Raw genomic sequence first — 17,579 nt, 5'->3', positions numbered from 1 at the left:
CCAAGAGAGTAGGTAGTGTATTTTGCTGGTACTTCCTTTTGAGTAAGACATTAAATAGAGACTGTCTGCTCTCTCAGGTTAAGGGACACTATGACACATTATGTTCAGGCCAATGTCTAACACCTCATACCAATGACCCTGTACTTATCACACTGCTAATTGCGGGACCTTGTGGTACAGAAATGTCTTCTGTAGACCACATTCCCTGCATTTCAATAGTGATAAGGAGTGGTTTGGAATACACAGATGTGTTCTTCATTTGTAGATTTTGGTGGTTAATATATATCAGGTAAGGTTAATATTCAAGTCTGCTGTGATGATCCCCTCTGCTGACATTCACTTTCAAGTCAAACTTGCAGAATACTCAGATGGACAATTTGCTGGCCATTGTGGAACCACTTCTCAGATATGGGGGAGAGAGAAGTATTGGGTAATAAAAGGGGGCATTTTTCTTTGGAACCAAGGCCCCAAGGCTATCTTCACTCCATCTTTGACTCAGCAGTCAAAATTTACCTCTGTCTTGTCCCGGATAACTTTGATTTCGAGTTCAGTTTCTTTATGTCTCCTTATCAGCTTTTCCACACTTTCCACATCCCGGCCATAGTCAAGTCCTTGCATCATCAAACTCTGTCAAAAGAAATGGACAATTTCAGCTGGTGTTGTGATACTTGCCCATGGGGGCCAATGAAAGCACCTAAACCAGAGTATGTTGACAGGACGGATTTATTTTGAGATTTGGCGATGGCATGGTAGCATGGCAGTTACCATAATGATCTTACATGCCAGCGAGTCATTGCTGCGTGTCAGGAGATTGTACATTCTCCCCGTGACCGCGTGGATTTCCTCTGGGTGCTCTGGTTTCCTCCCACAGTCCAGAGATGTACAGGTCAGTAGGTTAATTGGTCACATGGGTGTGATTGGGTGGCAGGGGTTCATGGGCTGGAAGGACCCAGTACTGAGTTGTATCTCTACAGCTAAACCTATTATAGTACAGTAACAAGCCCTTCTGGCCCAACGAGCCAGCGACACCCATGTGATCAAACCAATCTGTGCACATTGGGAATGTGGGAGCTAACCCTCCCGGCCATGGGGAGAACATACAGCAGTGGGAACTGTACCCCATTTGCTGGTGCTGTAGTAGCCTTACATTAAGCTCCACATGACTGTACCACCCTAGAATAACAAAACCAGAGGACATTTTACTGTAACAACAGGGGAAGGGAAACCACCTCTTCCATTTTCCTTGCTCTGGTGGAACAGTAAGCCCTAGGAGCCTTGCTACACAACATGGTGTGAAGTAGAATTCAGGAACTAGCACCATCCTCGTCAATGGATGCGGGGGATCTTCTATTTTCTTTGCAACTGGAGGTCCATGCCCCACATGCAAGAGGTAACTAGATAATTTTTGGTCTTGCCTCACACGTCGTCTTTACACACGTAATGAAATGCTCTCCACATGCATGGATGAGTTTGGTTTTAACAACACTTAAGAAGCTTAAGAGACTGTTTGACAGGCACCCCATTCACTTACTCCACTACTGACACGCAGTAGCAGATTTTACGAGCTACAGGAAACATTGCAACAGCTCAGCAAGGCTCCTTCCACAGCCATGACCCCTACCAGCTTGAAGGAAAATGGTAGCAAAGACATGGGAACACTGAGACCTGGAAATTGCCCTTGAAGCCATACACCTCTCTGACTTGGAGATGTATTAATGTTCCTTCATTGAGTCAAAATCCTGGAAGTGCCTCCCCAACAGTGTTGTGGACATACCCACACCTCAAGGACTGAAGCAATTCAAGAAGGCAGTTCACAGCCATTTTTTCAAGAGCAACTTGAGATGGGTAATTAAAAGCTGGCTCAGGCTGCCAAGCTCACCTTCCTTGAATGAATATAAAACAAATGTGGTTATAGTCTGTGGGTGGGTGCTGCTCCCAGCTGACAGAGATCAGGCACGATCCAGTCACACGGTTCTCACCTTCTCATCCATTCTTTCTTTAATTTCATCCATTTCTCTGATTAAGGCATGAACCTCCAAAGCAGCAGCCAGTTGTTTCTTATACTTATTCAAATTCCCCTGGAACTTGTTCCACCTGAAAGGAATCAGTAGGTAAGACAAGCTGGAACCGGCAAGCGAGAATGGAGAGTGAGACAATAGATCTCTTCCTCACTTTGCCTTCATGGGGTAGAGCACAACAGGCATGACTGAAGGAGAATGGGGCAGGGAATGTGGGGACAGGGGAAGTAGAAAAGGAATGCAGGACAGAGACATTGTGGGTTGCAGGGATGGAGGGGATTGTGGCAAAGAGAGGGATGAGGGAGAGGAAGTGACAAGAGGGTGAAGGAGGGAGCAATATTGAAAAAGAGAGGAATGAGTGTGGAGAATGGGATGGGGACAGAGGGAGAGGGAGAGCATGGTGATGAGGCATGAAGAGGTTGGGGAGATTCCACAAGAGGGTTCGTCACAGGGAAAAAATAGAATCTAAGTGGAAGTTGTACTGTGAATCTAGAAGGTGGATTTTTGTAATTTCCCTTTCCCTTCTTGAAAGTGAACAAAATTAATTACTTGGATTTGCCTTTGCATCTCTAACACTGTGTAACAATACAAGGATGTTGGTCATCTTGCCTTTCAGTCTGCTCTGCCATTCAAAAGATCGTGGCTGACGTCAGCCCTTTTCTTGGCTGATTTCCCAAAGGCTGTTCTCCTGTATTCCACACATCTATTGATCTCAACCTTGAACATTCTTAATGACCCCATATCCAGTGTTCTCTGGGGAGGAGAATTCCAAACATTCACCGGCCTTTATGAAAACCTGATTCCATGGCTCCGTTTCAGATTTTCCTACCAGTGAAAACATCCTCTCTATCTACCTTGATAAAGCTCTTAGTCGCTACAAGATCACGTCTAATTCTAAACTGCAGGCAGCTTAGACCTTAATTGCTCACTGCTCCCTCAAAATAATTCAGCTTGGTGAATCTCTGCACTGCCAGCTGTGGGTAGCTGGGGTGCATTTGAAGCCCTCTGCCCCTGCTCAGGAAGTGTTAACAATGTGAACTGTGATCATATGGTCTCTGGCTCCTGTTTGAATACACTTGCCTGCCTTTGGCAGAGAGAAACTCTGCACTTCTAATAAATCACTGGGCACTAGGAGAGGTGGCATCTGCTTGGCTGATGGCCCAGTCTGCTCTCTGGAGTTCATCTGAAAACAGTTGACAGTTCCATAAAAATACTCTGATTATGGACTGTGCAGACATCTCCTGGAATTAAGCAAGGAAAAAGAGAGCACTTGAGGCCAAGATCAGATGAGCCAATAATGTTATTGAATGACAGGACTAAATGCCTGTTTCTACTCTCCATCCTCCGTTTATACTCTAGGGCTAGAAAAATCAGAGTTTCTGAACTGGGATGTTTCAGCACGGTCATACATGACCACGGGGAGAGTCACACCTAGTCATCACCCAACAACCACATGCGATTGCTTTCTGGAGCTGGTTACTGGATTGCAATTAGGAACAGAGCTCCTCCCTAATTCCCTTCCACTACATCCCCACCCTAATAAAGGTCAACCAAAGTTGCTTAATAGCTATCTCAGCATAGACAAGGTAAGGTAGGATCCTAATGGGTGTGTGGTAAGCTTTGCTGCAGACTCTGACAGCTTGTTTGCAAACAAAATGTGAGGGAGGCAGAGCAACCTTTCATTCAACTGTTGTTTGCGTCGGAGAACCGTTGGGACATCATTTTTATTCTGCCTCTCCAGGTGGGTGGCCAGGCTGTTGATGGTCCGGATGTGAGCATCGTCCACTGTCACGTCCTGTGGGAGATCACAGACTTGGGTCAATACCGGAATAGCAAGTGGTCCATCCCCTGACATGGGTCATTTGTAAAGAAATGTCATTGATGCTGAGCTCCTGGATATTTCCCCTATTCTTATTTTTCAGAAGATGAACAAGGTATTTTGTAATACTGCTCCCCCCCCCCCCCAGTTAGATGGCAACTGCTTAAATTTCACACAAGGAGGGACAGCAACAATATACTTCCAATGACTGACATGGTCATTGACAGGGTCTCATTGAGCAGACTCTACTAAGCTGATCACTGCCCTCAATTGCCCAATCCCAGAGGATACCACTGAGATACCTGGTTAAACAAATCACGGGACTTGAACCTCACCGAACCCTGATCGCTCCAGTCATCGCTGTACTTGCACCCCACATATTCAGCTAACCATTCAGAAGTAAACAGTGACTGGAGAACACATGCTGTAGGCCAGCTTCTCTCAAGAATGCATCACTCATTGGTACCTGGTTCACAACAGCTGAAAGAGAGGAACAAGGTGGAGTTTGGTGGGGCATCATCGTGAGAGTTAGAGATGTATCCAGCTCTCTTCCTGATCTATGTTTGTTGCTGCTTGCTGGGTGCAGCAGGTAGGGAAACCACTGAACATTGGCGTCCGTTACCCTGTTGACCCACGTTTCTGAATGGAATACTTGACACAGGAAGAGACTATACTGGTTCTCAACTGAGCAATGCTCTCCTCTTTCTTTCCAGATGAAGCTTCTTGGGCCGAAGCATCACATGTCCATTTCCTTCCATAGATGCTGCCTGACCTGCGGAAATCGTCCAGTGCTTTTTGTGTGAATTCCATTCGATCCCATTTCCCAAAGCCCCACAACTCCTCCTTCACATGCCCACTGTCTTCCTTTCAACCCTTTCTTTTCACTCATCCTGTGTGATAATGTACAACAGCTAATCAACCTGTCTGCTGTGGAAGGAAACCATGAGACTGTGATCTCCACATGGGTCAACTCCAGCTCTCTGTGAGTCTGCCAACTGGTGCACCGTTGAGCTGCCCTTACCAGCTGATAAGGTTTAGTAAACAGAGGAGTGGCCGCGCTTGCTATGAAACGATGCACTGGAGCCTGCACCTACCCCTGTTCCATGGAACTTGTTGAGCTTTTTCTGTAACTGTGAGCAGTGTTCATAGTCTTTGCCAACATCACCCACATTGATCATCACCTCCTGTTAGCAGACAAAAAGAAACACAATGCAATGATAAATGTAAGAAATTCAGTTCTGATGAAGTATCATTGACTTGCAACACATCACGGCATCTTCCTGCACAAATAGTGCCTGACTTAATGAGTATTTCCAGCTGTTTCTGCTTTTATTATAGTAGATTAAGTTGTCATTCAGTGAATAAAATGCATTTTCTATCACAACTGAGTCAGAAGTGGGATGGTCACAGTATGGACAGTCCCAATTAGCTCTTCCTGAAAGCTGAGTGGATAAGTGGTCCACCCAGGGTGTTAATTCTACAGCCAAAGGCTCACAAGTATATGAAAAGCAACCTGCCTTTAGCTCTTTCCCTTTTCCTCACCGCAATGTTGCATTTTAGTTACTGTCACAGGTTCTGCTACCATTCCCAGGACAAATACTTTTCTTTTCCGACCAATTTTCTGCATACAGAGCCCAAAATACAAGCAATCAAATACAGTATTTAAAACATTTTGATGAGAACCAAGAGGCAAGTGTGTAGCAATCTACTTAAAGCCCCAGTAACACTGAATGCTTGTACAATAGTGGGACATTTTGCCCAGAGCTCGGGTTAGCCAGTCACAACCATTCCAGTTAAGTATATCTAACCTAGAGGCTAAGCTTGTGATTCCCAAGAACTTGAGTGTGCTATGAGGATTGTGCTTCTGTGAATCCTTGTCTCCACCCAAGAATTGCTATGGATCCCCACCAGGAAGCTGAAGGACTAAAAGTTACAAGGAATTCCCACCACCCTTACCTTATCTCTGATCCATGCTTCAACTTGATCGACTTTTTGCAGGAATTCCAGGAAATCCCGATGTTCTTCCAACATTTTACCACGCACTGCCACTGCCACCTTCAGTTGCTCCCAGCGCTCCAGCAGCTGCCTCATACTACGGCGGATTTCACTGGATTTAGGATGATGTCCAGATAGTAGCAACTCACCCATCTTTAAGGTCGCAAAATACAAGGAGCATAGTTAGGGGAACACCCTCAAAGCTAGGTAAATATATAACACTGATAGACACCATAAGAAGAACCACAGATACAGGGAACACTGATTCACAACTGTAATCTCAGGACTGGGAACTAGAACACACAATCTTCTGACTCAGGGGTGAGGGGGCTACCCAATAGGCCATTGATAATAGATGGGAAGGTCTCTGTGGTAGAAGCCAAACATAGGAATTTTACAGAGGGATTTACAACAAGACGTAGGGATTCTATTGCATCTCTATAAACAGAGAAACATTGTGGACTGTACAGGTGGAGAAGATGTAAGGATTTTCCTTACTCTATATTGGGCTGCTTATCCGTGTCAGAAACAAGGCTGATCTGCTACTCTATGGAAACAGCTGCAGTTGTAACCTTGGGCTGGATACAAGGTCTAGGCATGGACAACACTAACTGAACTAGAAGTGTTCATCTGTTCATCAAGGTAGCGGGTGTCACGTAAGAGATGCCAGAGAGGAGCAGCAGGGACCTTGCCATGGAAAGGTAACTAGGTTCTCACATGGACGATGGAAGAAAATCCTGACCTCTGTAACACTTGTAATAATGGCCTGGTGGGCCATGATTTCAGCCTCAAAGGTTTGGTGTTTCTGCAACAGCTTCAGTTTTCCCTGCAGGTCACTGATGTCTGTAGAGGTGTCCTTTAACTTCTGCATCCTTTCTGTGATCCAGTCTTCTTCCTAAAAAAACAAATGGCAGCAGGCTGAAGTGGTAGGCCAGAGCAAGGGGTGTATCTTGACACAATTGTGGTCATTCTCTGGACTATCATTATGCACTCCTCCATTCCCTTGCTCTCTCCTGTTTAGTAATCATACACCAATATTTTGAATGCTCCTCCAAGAGGCCCACAACCTTGTCGTGGTCTGGAGGCCCGTGTGTCTCACTGGCCCGGAGGGCTATGTTGGCTGGAGTTAGGATCTTGGTAGGGTCACCCATGCCAATCAGGTCAAAGGGTAGAGGCCATACCAAGAGTGGTCCACCAGTCCTCCAGGTTTGTGGGCTCAGCTCAGAGCTACCAACCCTGACTGGTCAAACAAAACTGTTATAGAAACAGCAATGAAGAGTACTCCTACATCTGAGTGTGATGGACCAAGGACAGGCAGACATGAAGGACCTTCATTGCTGCCCTCAACATCAGTGGCATAACAGGCAGTAAGAATGTAAATAATTTTGAATGCTAAGGTCAATTTAGCTCAAGATTCAACTGGATTTTCTCTGTACTTTCCCTTTCTGTATCTGAAGATTATGCTGAACTGCCCCTTGCCTTTTAATTTACCAATAAAAATCATCTCAGTTACTTCAACATTAACAAGGACTTCAGTGTAGCAAAACACCCTAAAGTGCATCAAAGCGTCAATGAAATCAAGTGCAGAAAGCAATCTGCCGGAGGAAATGAGGGGTTCTGGCAGCATCTGTGCAGACAAAGGATGGTTGATGTTTTGGGTCGAGACTGTGCATCGTGGCTGAGAGTGTGTAGGGTAGAATGCTGGTGTAAAGAGGTGAGAGAGAAGGGTGAGAAATGGGTGGATCCAGGTACAGAAAGATTAATGGACATATGGGGTGGAGATGGCCACAGAGGCTGGCTCTATCCACTCAACACTCTCAGCCCTAAAGCAGTCTTGACCCAAATGCTGACCCTTTCTTCCTGACGCAGAGTTCCTGCAGCTGCTGGCTTTCCACTCTGGATTCCAGCAGCCCCAGTCTTTTGTGTCTCAATTAAATCAGGTCAGTCTGCATTCACTTCGGTTGATGGACTGAATGGCCTAATTCTGCTCTTCTGTCTTATAACATCAAAGGGGATATGTGAAAGCCTAGAGAGGACACAGAGAAGCCTAATGGATCCAGGAATAAGGAGCTTGGATTATCAGGTTAGACAAGGCTAAACTGGGGTTCCTTCAGGTTCTCATAGCCGGGGGGGGGGAGGATTCATGAGGGGTTGGTGGTGGAGTATTGGGGATCAACTCCAACTATCTAGTAAATGCTCCCAATGGCGTGCGTCTCAAATAACCTCTGACAACCAAGTCCAGCTCCTGGCCTTCGTGCATGGCTTATCTACTAGCCAGGCAGAGCTGTTTGTACTGACAGCAGAAGGGGCAAAGGCTTAAAGCCATTCACTTCAGGCAGATGGTTGGCAGCTTATCCGGGAGAAGGAAAACTCTGATCTCAGACCTCTGCTGTCCTGTGGCCATACCCTTCATGGGGAAGGCTTGGGGAGTGAATCCCAGGGAAAGGTCTGAAGCTGGAATTCCGAAGGCAGTCCTACGTTGAGTTCAACGCTGACTGGTAGCTCCTGTAACACCACTGGTCTCTGCCCTTGTTTTGGATTCTTCAGCTGAAGTGGGGGCGGGCGGGGGGTAATGTCAGTTGCATGATTAACTGCTTGCTCTCCATATCGTACTGCCCTGGCTTGCGTATCGAACGTGGACAGCTGGGACACAGCATTCATGGTTGACCCTGACCAGTAGGGGGCCTAGGTTAAACTAGGGCAATCAAAGGGGCTCCAGAGAAGATATGACAGAGGTGGTAAAGATCATGGCAGGTTTAGACTCATGTGGCGAGGATAGAGACTCATGTCTCTACCAAAGGAGGTGTAAGGAGTTCCTTCCCTCCGCTAGCCTGCAGGTATCCCTTGGCAAGGTGTAGCCCTGCCCTCTCATCCTATGAGCAGCTGGTGCATAGCACACGTCCTAGTTATGTGACCACTGGCGCCAGGCAGATGGTCTCTGAGGGGTCTTGATAAAGACCATGATCGGCCACGTCATATGACACAGCACACGATTATGATGATGGTGAAACAGAGAAAAATTGTTCACATCAGCAAATGATTCAACAGTGAATGCAATTTCAAAATATGGACAGAAATAGTTAGTGTGGGTAGGGTTATGAGGGGAAACAGGAGGGACAATCAAAGGGGAGGACATGGATCAAACAATCGTCACATTGGAAATAATTTTATGTTATTTAAAGGTGGGTTGATGTTCAGGTTGTAACCTTGGCAACATGGAAATTTCTTTTGGGATCAATAAAGTATTGATCTATCTGTGCAGGAGAACTGCAGACAGATCTGATCAGATGAAGCCTGACTCCTTCAGTGGGTCACTGTAGTGAGTTGTGCTCAGAACCAGGGTTAGCAATAATTGCATGGGAAATAACATTACAAATACTGTTCAGAGATAAAAACATTGTAAGATTGTAAAAGTATAACAACTACGTCATGACATACAATCCTACAACATCCAGATGAAGGGTCTTGACCCAAACTGTTGACTGTTCATTTCCCTCCATAGACGCTGCCTGATGTATTGATTCCTCCAGTAATTTGTTTTCTTTTTTCTCTAGATTTCAGCATCTGCAGTCTTTGGTGTCTCTTATTTCATTTGATTCCTTTGTAGTTTCTTTTTGGTGATATTATCTCTAGTGTTTCAAATTGTATTGAAATGTTTACTTGATTTTGATAAGGGTTGTGGCGCCCTCCCTGAACAGGCTGAGCCTGAGGGGTGTAAGGGAGCACTACCCATGGAAACATTGAGTGTTGGATAGAGATCAGTGCAGGTGGAAACACACTCTGCAGTTTTGTTTCAGACTAAAAGCTGCGCCGATACAGTGAGTAAATGGGAAAAACAACCTGAGCCACGACGGGGATCAGAGCTGAGCTATCAGCTACTGGAACCACTGCTGCTGCTTTGCACATCAGGAAGCACCCGATCAGTAATTTGTTCCTAAGGCTTGAGCAAAGCTTGATGGTTGTTGTGTGAATGCAGCTGTTTATAATTCTATACTGCTCGGTCTTTCAACAACACCATCTGCAATGCTACAACACCACCTACAATGCTACAACACCTACGATGCTGTAACATCACCTACAACGCTACAACACCGCCTACAACACAATAACACCACCTACAATGCTACAACACCTACGATGCTGTAACATCACCTACAGTGCTACAACACCACCTACAGTGCTACAACACAACATACAACGCTACAACACCACCTACAACACTACAACACCAGCTACAATTCAACAATGCTTCCGATGTTCATCCAGTTATGCACAAGCTACTAACACTTTTCCCTTGTATTAACCTGCCTCATACTCCTGCCCAGTGACTGTTACCCTTGCAGACAAACTCTACTCCTGCTTCACTGTGAGATATTTATCCTCTATAAATAACAGATCATACCACTGATAGGTCAGAGATACTTCATCATCGTCGTTCTGTACCGTATTGTATGACATGGTGATCATGGTCTCCATGACCTTGAATGTTCTTGGCAAATTTTTGTACACTAGTTGTTTGCCATTGCCTTCTTCTGGGCAGTGTCTTCACAAGATAGGTGACCACAGCCTTTATCAATACTCTTCCGTGATTGTCAGTGGTTGTGTAACCAGGATGTGATATGGAGTAGCTGCTCATATGACCATCCACCACCTACTCCCAGGGCTTTACATGACCCTGATCAGGGTCTAAGCAAGTGTTACACCTTGCACAAAGGGTGACCTGCAGGCTAGCCAAACCAAGGAGCATTTTACACCTTCTTTGGGGAAGACGTACCTCCATCCCACCATCCACAGAGATATTTACCCCATCATAATAGCCCACTTTGTTCAACTATCCGGTTTTACCCCACATCAGGCCAGGTCTAAAAGAAAAGGATGAACAATGCACTATCTTAGTAGCTAAAATATAAAAACAGCGGAGGTCTAAAGATCTTTGTGGGTGCATTCACACAGATCATTAAATTATCATGGTCCAGAATTTAAAGCTAATGGAAAATTGGCCTTTAAATCCAAGGAATGAAGAAGTTATTTTCTTGCTGTGTATAGTCCTGCATTACTGTGAAGTGTTCTGGGAACCATATCTCGGAAGTGCAGTACTGGATGCAGAGGGGGTGTGGAGTAGATCAGCCAGAGTGATGCACGGTTAAAAAGAGAGAGATCGCATAAACTGGAAACAAACTCCTTGGAATTTAGAAAGGTAAGGGGTAATTCAATTTAAGTTTTCAAAAGCGTTACGAAAAAATGAGGATGCAGAGAGAGGAAACCGTTGCTGCTGGTTGGGGGTATTGCCAGGTCTCTCAGGACTAGTGTTCAGAAGCGTTTCTGAAAACTGAGTGTGGTGAAAGTTCAGAGCACTCTTGCAAGTGATAACTGATGTCAGGTTAATTAAAACCTGCGATTTATAGCTCTTGTTAACTAAAGATAATAAGGATTTGACAGAAAGGTGTTGTATTGCGCTATGCCACATATCAGGTAGGATTCCTGAAGACAAGTAACATTGCATTTTAAGCTATTGCTCTGCCTGGTAACACTGGAACAATATCTCAACCTAACACACATGGTACTTTAAACCCACTATAACCAATTAGTAAGAAAAATACACAAAAACACTGTTAATGTGCAAAAGCAGATGTTAACCCACAAACGCTAAATGCAATATTACAAATAGTGGAAAAACACTCCCGGAAATATTCAGCAAGTCAGGCAGCATCAGTGACGAGTAAAGGTAAGAGAACATTTCTGGTCAATCTCTCTTAACCACACATTGCCCTAGTGTCTGTGCGAGGAGTGGTGCCCCACACAGACTTCCAACTTGCGCCTTGTAAGGCATGAAAATGCCCAACGCAGACCTCTCATGGTCTGAGTCGACGTTCCCTCCCTCCCTCGTTTCACCAGAACTAGTAACAGATGATTCCTCTCGTGCTGATTATTTCCAGCACTTCTGGCTTTATTTCAGAATTGTAGCATCTGCACTCATTCAATTTTCAGTAAATGCAATGTTATGTTACTTACCATTTTTCCACAGAAATAATTTGGAAATCAATGAATCATGAGTGTATTTTTAACTGAGTTTGCACCAGTTTAAGAAAACAACACCCCATATGTTTGAAGATCAATTCATCTCAGCAAGCCAGTTTGTAGTATATGGACAAGTACCACACTATTCACGTGAATCTGAAACAGTGAGGCTATCCCAAGACCTTACCAATTTTGTGAACATCAGGAGATGTCTTTGTGCAATGCAAATCCCAAGCACTGGAAAATGCAAGGTGAGTTGATGGGCAGGCCTGCTGGTGAATCATGGACCCGGCATGGAGTTGATGGGGCAACTGTCTCACCCAATTGTGCTCACTAACCAGGCAGAAAGAAAAGCCACAGAAAGGCAGGCAGCCAGCAGACTAAGTGACACCAGAGCAAGAGAGGCCTGGAGAGGGATTATTTGTTCAACACAACCATTAAAATTGGGAAGACCACCAGGGAGAGATCAGCAGACTTACTAATAGTGTCACTGTTATTTATTACTTAGCTTGTTCGTCAGGAAAAGTTGTACTCCTTCAATGGAAAAAAGGCAGCAGTGTGGTTTGTTTGCTTCAACCTTCATCTAGATTTGTGAAGTAAGTAGAGTATGCATATGAAGTCATCAAATAGATCTGATCAGCAGACTGTGGATACATGACAGAAACAGGGTACTCCACCATCTAGATCATTGAGCACCACTGATATACTCAAGGCAACATGCAATGCAAACGCTGCACACACAAACACACAGGAATAAGCCATTGCACTCCAAGGCAAGCCTGATGCATTGTTTAATGAGGCAGTTCGACTGCAACTTTAGCTTCCTGTCGATCAACCACTTGCTTATCAGTGTATCTCTCTGCACCTTAAATAAATTTAAAAACTCTGCTTCCACCAGTCTTTCATAATGAGATTTCCAAAGAGTAAGGGTGCCCCACGAGAAAAAAAGTTTTGCCTCATTTGTGAGCAGGCCCTCATATTTAAATAGTCATCCTGAATTCAAGGTTTTCCATTGAGAAAACAACATCTTCACATTTTCCTGTCCAGTGGGCAAGTGGGACTGACTAGCACGGATATGCTGGGCCAAAGGGCATGTTACTGTGTTGTATTACTCTATGACCCTCAGGATCTCACATGCCTCATTCACCTCTCCCCTTTACTCTTCTGATCTACAGTCGATACAAGCCTACTCTGTTGTGAGAATGAACCCAGTAAACCTCCCAACATCGTTCTTTAAATAAGGAGATCAATACCCTACACAGTGCTCCAGGCGTGATCTCTTTCATGTCCTTCTTACTTTTGTATTCAGTTCCTCTTTCAATGAACAATCACGTTTTGTTGACTTTCCAAATTATCCATTTCTAATTCCTCTTTATCTCGTACAGTAAAATGGAAACTTGACCTCTCAGTCTAACCATGTTCTCTATCACCTTGCACTTTATTATTTACCTGTGCTTTCTCAGTAGCTTTCACACTTCATTGTTCTTGTCTTTGCCTTCTTCTACTTCAATGCACATTATAAACTCGAGATTCAAGATTATTTAATGTCATTTCCAGTACACAGGAATTTTGTTACTCAGGATCCAATGCAGCACAAAAAAACACCCAATAACTAAAGATAAGTATAAACACTCACAAATATACACACTTACAAATAAATATATAGATAGGTAGGTAGACAGATAGATAGATAGAGATATATAGATTGAATGCATGTTGATAAACTGAGGCTAAGCCCAGGACTGTGGAAACATAATGAGCCTCTGACAGGAAATATGAAGTAGTGGTGATGGGGGTGGGAGGTGGTGGTGTGGAGGGGTAGGTTTGTGGGTGAAGGTGTTACCACTTGGGGAAAGTAAGAGTTTTTGAGTCTGGTGGTCCTGGTGTGGATGCTACGTAGCCTCCTCCCTGATAGGGAGTAGGACTGACAGTCCATGAGCAGGGTGGGTAGGGTCCTTCATGAAGTTACTGGCCCTCTTCTGGCAGCTTTCTGTGTGTATGTTCTTGATGATTTGATCTGTATGAAAAGTATGCAAGATAAGCTTTTCACTGTATCATGGTACAGCACATGCAACAATAATAAACAAATACCAATACTTGTAAAACCTATATTCCTGCCTTTTTGCAAATCAAGCATTAGGCCACCCAGATCCCTTTGCATCTCAACAACCTCTCATCATTTAAATAAGAAGCATCCTTATAATTTCTCTGTCAAAATACACAATTTCATATGTTCCCAAGTTATGCTCCATTTGTTAGATCTATGACCACTCACATGATCTGTCTATATCTCTCTGAAGCCCCCTTATAACTTAGTTTGCCTTTGTGTCATTAGCAGACAAAATGGCATATCTTTGTGCCCTCATCCAAGTCACTTACATAAATTGGAAAAGGTTGAAGTCCCTGTTCTGATCGTTATGGTGTTGCATTTTACCAACCCAGAAAAAGATCCATTTACTCTCTCTATTTCCTGTTTGCAGAGTGAGGTCTGTGTTTCTATTATGGGGAGACTGGGGTCTGTGTTTCTGTTATGTGGAGACTAGGGTCTGTGTTTCTGATATGGGGAGACTGAGGTCTGTGTTTCTCTGTGATGGGGAGAATGAGATATGTGTTTATGTAATGGGAAGACTGAGGTTTGTGTTTCTGTTCTGCGGAGACTGAGGTCTCTGTTTCTGCTATGGTGAGTCTGAGGTATTTGGCTCTCACTCTGATGGGGAGACTGAGGTCTGTATTTCTGTTATGGTGAGACTGAGATTTGTGTTTCTGCTCTGGGGAGACTGAGGTCTGTGTTTCTATTATGGGGAGACTTGGGTCTGTGTTTCTGTTATGGGGAGACTGAGGTCTGTGTTGCTATTATAGGGAGACTGAGATTTGTGTTTCTGCTCTGGGGAGACTGAGGTCTGTGTTTCTATTATGGGGAAACTGAGATTTGTGCTTCTGTTATGGGGAGGCTGAAGTCTTTGTCTCACTGTGATTGGGAGACTGATAACTGTTTCTGCTATGGGGAAAATGAGGTCTGTGTTTCTGTTTTGGAGCGATTGAGGTCTGTGTTTCTGTTGTGGAGAGACTGATGTCTGTGTTTTTCAGTGATGGGGAGTCTGAGGTTTGTGTTCTGGTATGGGCAGCCTGAGGTCTGTGTTTCTGATATGGGGAGACTGGGGTCTGTGTTTCTCTGTGATGGGGAGACTGAGGTATGTGCTTATGTAATGGGAAGACTGGGGTCTGTGTTTCTGTTGTGGGGAGACTGGGGTCTGTGGTTCTGTTGTGGGGAGACTGGGGTCTGTGTTTCTGTTGTGGGGAGACTGGGGTCTGTGGTTCTGTTGTGGGGAGACTGGGGTCTGTGTTTCTGTTGTGGGGAGACTGGGGTCTGTGTTTCTGTTGTGGAGAGACTGGGGTCTGTGGTTCTGTTGTGGAGAGACTGGGGTCTGTGGTTCTGTTGTGGGGAGACTGGGGTCTGTGTGTCTGTTGTTCTGTTGTGGGGAGACTGGGGTCTGTGTGTCTGTTGTTCTGTTGTGGGGAGACTGGGGTCTGTGGTTCTGTTGTGGGGAGACTGGGGTCTGTGTTTCTGTTGTTCTGTTGTGGGGAGACTGGGGTCTGTGTTTCTGTTGTGGGGAGACTGGGGTCTGTGGTTCTGTTGTGGGGAGACTGGGGTCTGTGTTTCTGTTGTGGGGAGACTGGGGTCTGTGGTTCTGTTGTGGAGAGACTGAGGTCTGTGTGTCTGTTGTTCTGTTGTGGGGAGACTGGGGTCTGTGTGTCTGTTGTTCTGTTGTGGGGAGACTGGGGTCTGTGGTTCTGTTGTGGGGAGACTGGGGTCTGTGGTTCTGTTGTGGGGAGACTGGGGTCTGTGTTTCTGTTGTGGGGAGACTGGGGTCTGTGGTTCTGTTGTGGGGAGACTGGGGTCTGTGTTTCTGTTGTGGGGAGACTGGGGTCTGTGTTTCTGTTGTGGAGAGACTGGGGTCTGTGGTTCTGTTGTGGAGAGACTGGGGTCTGTGGTTCTGTTGTGGGGAGACTGGGGTCTGTGTGTCTGTTGTTCTGTTGTGGGGAGACTGGGGTCTGTGTGTCTGTTGTTCTGTTGTGGGGAGACTGGGGTCTGTGGTTCTGTTGTGGGGAGACTGGGGTCTGTGGTTCTGTTGTGGGGAGACTGGGGTCTGTGTTTCTGTTGTTCTGTTGTGGGGAGACTGGGGTCTGTGTTTCTGTTGTGGGGAGACTGGGGTCTGTGGTTCTGTTGTGGGGAGACTGGGGTCTGTGTTTCTGTTGTGGGGAGACTGGGGTCTGTGGTTCTGTTGTGGAGAGACTGGGGTCTGTGTGTCTGTTGTTCTGTTGTGGGGAGACTGGGGTCTGTGTGTCTGTTGTTCTGTTGTGGGGAGACTGGGGTCTGTGGTTCTGTTGTGGAGAGACTGGGGTCTGTGTGTCTGTTGTTCTGTTGTGGGGAGACTGGGGTCTGTGTGTCTGTGGTTCTGTTGTGGGGAGACTGGGGTCTGTAGTTCTGTTGTGGGGAGACTGGGGTCTGTGTTTCTGTTGTGAGGAGACTGGGGTCTGTGGTTCGGTTGTGGGGAGACTGGGGTCTGTGTTTCTGTTGTGGGGAGACTGGGGTCTGTGGTTCTGTTGTGGGGAGACTGGGGTCTGTGTTTTTGCAATGGGGAGACTGAGGTCTGCATTTTTCAGTGATGGGAAGACTGAGGTCTGTTCTTTTATGGGGAAAATGATGTCTGTGTTTCTCCTTTTGGGTGACCAGGGTGTTTGTTTCTGTTTTACAGAGACTGCAGTTTGTGTTTCTGCTATGAAATGACTGAGGTCTGTGTTCCTGCTATAGGGAGACAGAGATCTGTGTTTTTGTTATGGGGAGTCTGCGTTCTGTGTTTCTGTTGTGGGGAGACTGAGGTCTGTATTCCTGCTATAGGGAGAGAGAGATCCGTGTTTTTGTTTTGGGGAGTCTGAGTTCTGTGTTTCTGTTATGGGGAGACTGAGGTCTGTGTTTCTGAGATGGGGAAAATGAGGTCTGTGTTTCTCCTTTTGGGTGATCTGGGTGTTTGTTTCTGCTTTACGGAGACTGAAGTTTGTGTTTCTGCAATAAATGACTGAGGTCTGTGTTTCTTTTATGGGGAGACTGAGTTCTGTGTTTCTGTTGTGGGGCGACTGGGGTCTGTGTTTCTTTTGTGGGGCGACTGGGGTCTGTGTTTCTGTTGTGGGGCGACTGGGGTCTGTGTTTCTGTTGTGGGGCAACGGATCTGTGTTTCTGTTGGGCGGAGACTGGGGTCTGTGTTTCTGTTGGGCGGAGACTGGGTTTTGTGTTTCTTCTGGGTGATCTGGGTGTGTGTTTCAGTTTTGCAGAGACTGCAGTCCACGTTTCTGCTATGAAATTACTGTGGTCTGTGTTTATGTTGTGGAGAGACTAGGTTCTGTGTTTCTGTTGTGGGGAGACTGAAGTCTGTGTTCCTGCTATAGGGAGACTGGGGTCTGTGTTTTTTTATAGGGAGACGGGGGTCTGTGTTTCTGTTATGGGGAGACTGGTCTGTGTTTCTGACATAGGGAAACTGGGGTCCCTGTTTGATTTGGGGAGAGTGGTGTCTGTGTTTCTGATATGGGGAAACTGAGGTCTGTGTTTTTTTGTTTGAATGACCTGGGTGTGTGTTTCTGTTTTGCAGAGACTGCAGTCCATGTTTCTGCTGTGAAATTACTGTGGTCTGTGTTTATGTTGTGGAGAGACTGAGGTCTGCATTCCTGCTACA

General features: G+C 45.5%; 1 protein-coding gene across 1 annotated transcript in view; it reads right to left on the bottom strand.

The window, feature by feature from the left end:
- The window catches only part of sptbn5 (spectrin, beta, non-erythrocytic 5), a 279,715-nt gene that overhangs the window by 78,353 nt on the left and 183,783 nt on the right, over nucleotides 1-17,579 (bottom strand). The window contains exons 39-44 of the mRNA XM_072264468.1: nucleotides 6,575-6,727; nucleotides 5,794-5,985; nucleotides 4,932-5,021; nucleotides 3,695-3,813; nucleotides 1,980-2,094; nucleotides 514-627 (exon numbers count right to left, since the gene is read on the bottom strand). Of these exons, the coding sequence (XP_072120569.1) occupies nucleotides 514-627; nucleotides 1,980-2,094; nucleotides 3,695-3,813; nucleotides 4,932-5,021; nucleotides 5,794-5,985; nucleotides 6,575-6,727 (783 nt within the window). The remainder of the gene's footprint in view (nucleotides 1-513; nucleotides 628-1,979; nucleotides 2,095-3,694; nucleotides 3,814-4,931; nucleotides 5,022-5,793; nucleotides 5,986-6,574; nucleotides 6,728-17,579) is intronic.

This window comes from Mobula birostris, chromosome 1, assembly GCF_030028105.1.
Source record: "Mobula birostris isolate sMobBir1 chromosome 1, sMobBir1.hap1, whole genome shotgun sequence".
Lineage (NCBI taxonomy): Eukaryota > Metazoa > Chordata > Chondrichthyes > Myliobatiformes > Myliobatidae > Mobula > Mobula birostris.
The sequence above is the reverse complement of the archived record's forward strand: the minus strand, read 5'-3'. Positions and strand labels throughout refer to the sequence as shown.